This window comes from Priapulus caudatus, unplaced genomic scaffold (assembly GCF_000485595.1).
Source record: "Priapulus caudatus unplaced genomic scaffold, Priapulus_caudatus-5.0.1 Scaffold395, whole genome shotgun sequence".
NCBI classification, from domain to species: Eukaryota; Metazoa; Priapulida; class Priapulimorpha; order Priapulimorphida; family Priapulidae; genus Priapulus; species Priapulus caudatus.
In genome coordinates, this window is record NW_014577456.1 from 87200 (window position 1) to 90898 (window position 3699).

The 3699-nt window shown below is 51.9% G+C and overlaps 1 protein-coding gene across 1 annotated transcript in view; it reads right to left on the minus strand.

Moving 5' to 3' along the window:
- Nucleotides 1-3699, minus strand: part of LOC106809905 (putative RNA-binding protein Luc7-like 2) — a 10304-nt gene that overhangs the window by 1491 nt on the left and 5114 nt on the right. Inside the window, exons 3-10 of the mRNA XM_014813143.1 lie at nucleotides 3176-3274; nucleotides 2835-2945; nucleotides 2479-2622; nucleotides 1684-1860; nucleotides 1214-1329; nucleotides 779-883; nucleotides 345-425; nucleotides 21-119 (exon numbers count right to left, since the gene is read on the minus strand). Of these exons, the coding sequence (XP_014668629.1) occupies nucleotides 21-119; nucleotides 345-425; nucleotides 779-883; nucleotides 1214-1329; nucleotides 1684-1860; nucleotides 2479-2622; nucleotides 2835-2945; nucleotides 3176-3274 (932 nt within the window). The remainder of the gene's footprint in view (nucleotides 1-20; nucleotides 120-344; nucleotides 426-778; nucleotides 884-1213; nucleotides 1330-1683; nucleotides 1861-2478; nucleotides 2623-2834; nucleotides 2946-3175; nucleotides 3275-3699) is intronic.

Sequence of the window (3699 nt, forward strand, 5' to 3'; positions counted from 1 at the left end):
GTCGGCGATGCGATCTTGACCTCCGACTCCTCATCTGCACGTCGCGGCGGCGACCCCGCGACCTTGACCTTCGGCGGCGGGGCGACCTCGACCTCCGGTGGCGCGATCGCGACCTTGACCTTCGGCGATCCCGCGACCTCGACCTCCGGCGGCGCGACCTCGAACGTGACCTCCGACGTGGCAACCGCGACCTTGAGCGTCGGCGATGCGATCTTGACCTCCGACTCCTCACCTACACGTCGCGGCTGCGACCCCGCGACCTTGACCTTCGGCGACGGGGCGACCTCGACCTCCGGTGGCGCGATCGCGACCTTGACCTTCGACGGCGCTCAGGCGACCTTGACCTTCGACGGCGCTCAGGCGACCTTGACCTTCGACGGCGCTCGTGCGACCTCGACCTTGAGCGACGGCGACGATCGCGTGACCTGTTTGCGAAGGAGCGTCGGGTTGTCAAATCAAGGTTTTACGCGCGAGTTTGTTGACCGCGCGACTGAGCTACTATAATATCACGGAGGGAGACAGTGTGCAAACTTTATTTTATTTTTTGCATTTTTTTACTTTATCATAATTGTTCACGACTCGGATCGCGCGTCACTCTCGATTTTCTACGCGACGTTTTTGCGAATCCAACACCCTACAAAACTCGTCAAAAAAATTGCCACTGAAGGCACGCTCGAACCGAGACGTGCATGCATCCACGCCCGCCCGCCCGCCTGCACGCCTCACGTGTGCCCGCATACCTCACGCACGCCCGCACCCCACGCACGTCCCACCTTACCTCGATCGCGTCCTGCGACTGCGCGAACGTGACCTCGTCTTGTGGCGCCGGTGTTCCGCTGACGGCGATCGGCTGCGCGACTTGGCCGGCTGCGGACTCGGAGTTCTGCGAGACGAAACGAATCCCTGCTTCACACGCACGCATGTTCGCTCTACCGTTGCAAAGTCGCGTCTGCATTTCGTATGCCATTGTACTCATGCAAGTATTCATCAGCGATAGAAGGGGCGTGAATGGCAAGCACGTAAAGCATGAATATAATTAATTTTCTGTACGAAATCCGACTGACTTTCAGAGCACTAAAAGCAGTCCTACGATAAAAATCCATCGGGTCATTCGCGGCAGGAACTTTCCCGGGGAGACCGTCACGAAATCATTCTCGTCGAATCGGAGCCCCGAGGAATATTTCGTCTCGCGACGACGACAACAACGACTCACCTCTTACGTTCACGCTCCTCCCGTTCCTCTCTCTCCTTCTCGCGCTCCTTCTCCCTGTCGGCCCACCGCTGCTCCCGCTGCTCCTGCCTCACGACCTGGTTCTCCTCCACGAGTTTCTTCAAGGGGATGAGGAAAGAGAAAGAAGCCATGATTACGCGAATGAGCGACGCTGAGCGAGTGTTTGGCATTGCCGTGATCCGGGGACAAAGAAGAGGTCTTGCAGTCACTTCAACGTGATCTGACCTCGTCCCCCTGATCCTCCTATCTCCCTCCCTTCCTCCCTCTCACTCTATCTCTTCTCCTTTTCCCTCCTCTGCGTTCTCTCACTCCCTCTATCCCCTCTCTCCCCTCCCTCCCTCCTATCTCTCTCCCATCCGTCCCTGCCATCTCTCTCCCACTCCCTTCCTCCCCTCTCTAAGTTCTCCTGACCCTCCTCCCCCTGCCCCCTCCCCCTGCACCCTCCTCCTCACCTTCATCTCCGTCAGCTTCTCACGGATCGTGATGAAGCCGAGATGCAGCTTGCCGCCAAAGTGGTCGGCTAGCCGACGATCGTTGTCGTAGATGCCCAGGTAGGCACAGCACACCTCGCACACTCGCAGCTTCTGCTGCTGGTATGTCGACGCCGGGATCGTGTTCCGGTACTCAAGCTGCCGCCAGAGCGAGCGCGAGAACAAAAAAAGAAGAATAAATAATAAATATAATTAACTCTGTCGCGTTGTTAGGTCGTGTTCCTGTACTCAAGCTGCGGCCAGAGCGAGCGCGAGAATAAAAAAGGAATAATAAATAATACATATAATATACATAATCTATAATAATCTTTAATAATAAATCAAATTAACACGCCACGTCCTGCCGCGTTGTTAGGCCATGTTCCTGTGCACCAGATGCAGCAAGCGAAAAATAAATAAAAAATAAATAAAACGAGCCGCAGAGCATCTGGGCTCATCTGAGGTCTGTTGCTATGGTTATAAACGTAACATTTAAGTCGTGCGTAGTGACACCTATGTTAGGTGCAGATATGCAGATACGCAGTTGCGTAGGGCTACACATCATTTCAGCAAACATTTTTTTTATTGCAGAGAGAGCGAGAGAGAGGAAGAGAGAGAGAGGGGGCGAGAGAGAGGAGAGATAGGGAGAGAGTCAGTCAGACTAAATTGTTTATAAACAAATAACAACCACGCGGCGCGCTACTGTATCAGTTACGTCATCGATTGAAATGTACATTCCGATTTACGATACGTGTGCGCACACGCGCCGATCCCTACCTCCTTCTCGTACTTTGCCTTCTTCAGACTCGCGACTTCTTCCATCAGCTTGAGCGACTCCGCTACGTTGCCGTTCGCGCCCAGCTGTTCCGCCTTCGCCAGCGTCTTCCCGATGCTCTCCGCAAACTCGTGAACCTTGTCCAGCTGCGGAAAAGTTACGGACGCGGTTACTTTACGCGACGACGCCACGACAAATAAACGCGCCAGCGGTAGAGCAACGCTAACTCGCAATGCACTTCTAGATCTTCTAGATAAGATGCGAATAATTCTCCTGGATGCAAAATCGGACACGCTAACTCGGAAAAAAAATGGCCGCCACGAACGACCGAAAACTGACTCGCTGCTAAATAGCTCACCATTCCTGTCGCCTCTTCGCTCAGCTGTTCTTGTGTTTCGGCGAGCTTCTGCTTGGCAACCTCCGTCTGCTTGTCGGCGTCGGTGATAAACGTCTGTAACTGTTCGAGTGCCTGCGGTACGAAAAGCCACCGAATCATCAAACCAACATCACCGAGCCAAGGGTGCCCCCGTTGTTAGAAACATAATTGGTCTTAAAAATATTTATAGTTTTAATCTTGATATTAGTCATAACATTAATTAACATGACCAGGGGCTTCGTTGTCAGAAACAAAATTAGTCTTAAAAACATTCAAAACATTAGTCTTAACATCGCGTTGCTACGACAACGAGGCCAACTTACGTCGAGGTCGTAGAAGAGGTCCTTGCTTTTCGAAGCCATCTCGTAGTCAGCCTTCAGAGCAAGGTCGTGGACCTTGGAGCAATCGCCGAGATTTAGACGCTGAAAAGGAACGTGAGTGCGTCTTTCAGAAGCCAGCAGAGTTGGTGGGTAGTCAACGTTACAGCTGTAACAGTTTACTACCCTCTAAAGTTTTCTTTCTTAATGGTATATAGCTTTTAGAATAGGACCTTATTATACTATATTATGTAGTGATGTGCTGTGTTGTGCTGTGCCGTGTCGTGCCGTGCCGTGTCGTGTCGTGTCGCGTCGCGTCGTTATTATATTGTGCTACGCTGCAGTGCTACATTACGTTATGTTACATAATATTACATTACATTATTATATTTATTACTATATACAGGGATGAGATTGGAGAATTTAATTTTCAGCTGAAATTGAAATTAGCAAACAGAGGAGCGAGCAATGCGAGGACCGTAGAACATCGCCATGCTAGGGGAGTCCGGGGGCATGCTCCCCCCGAATTT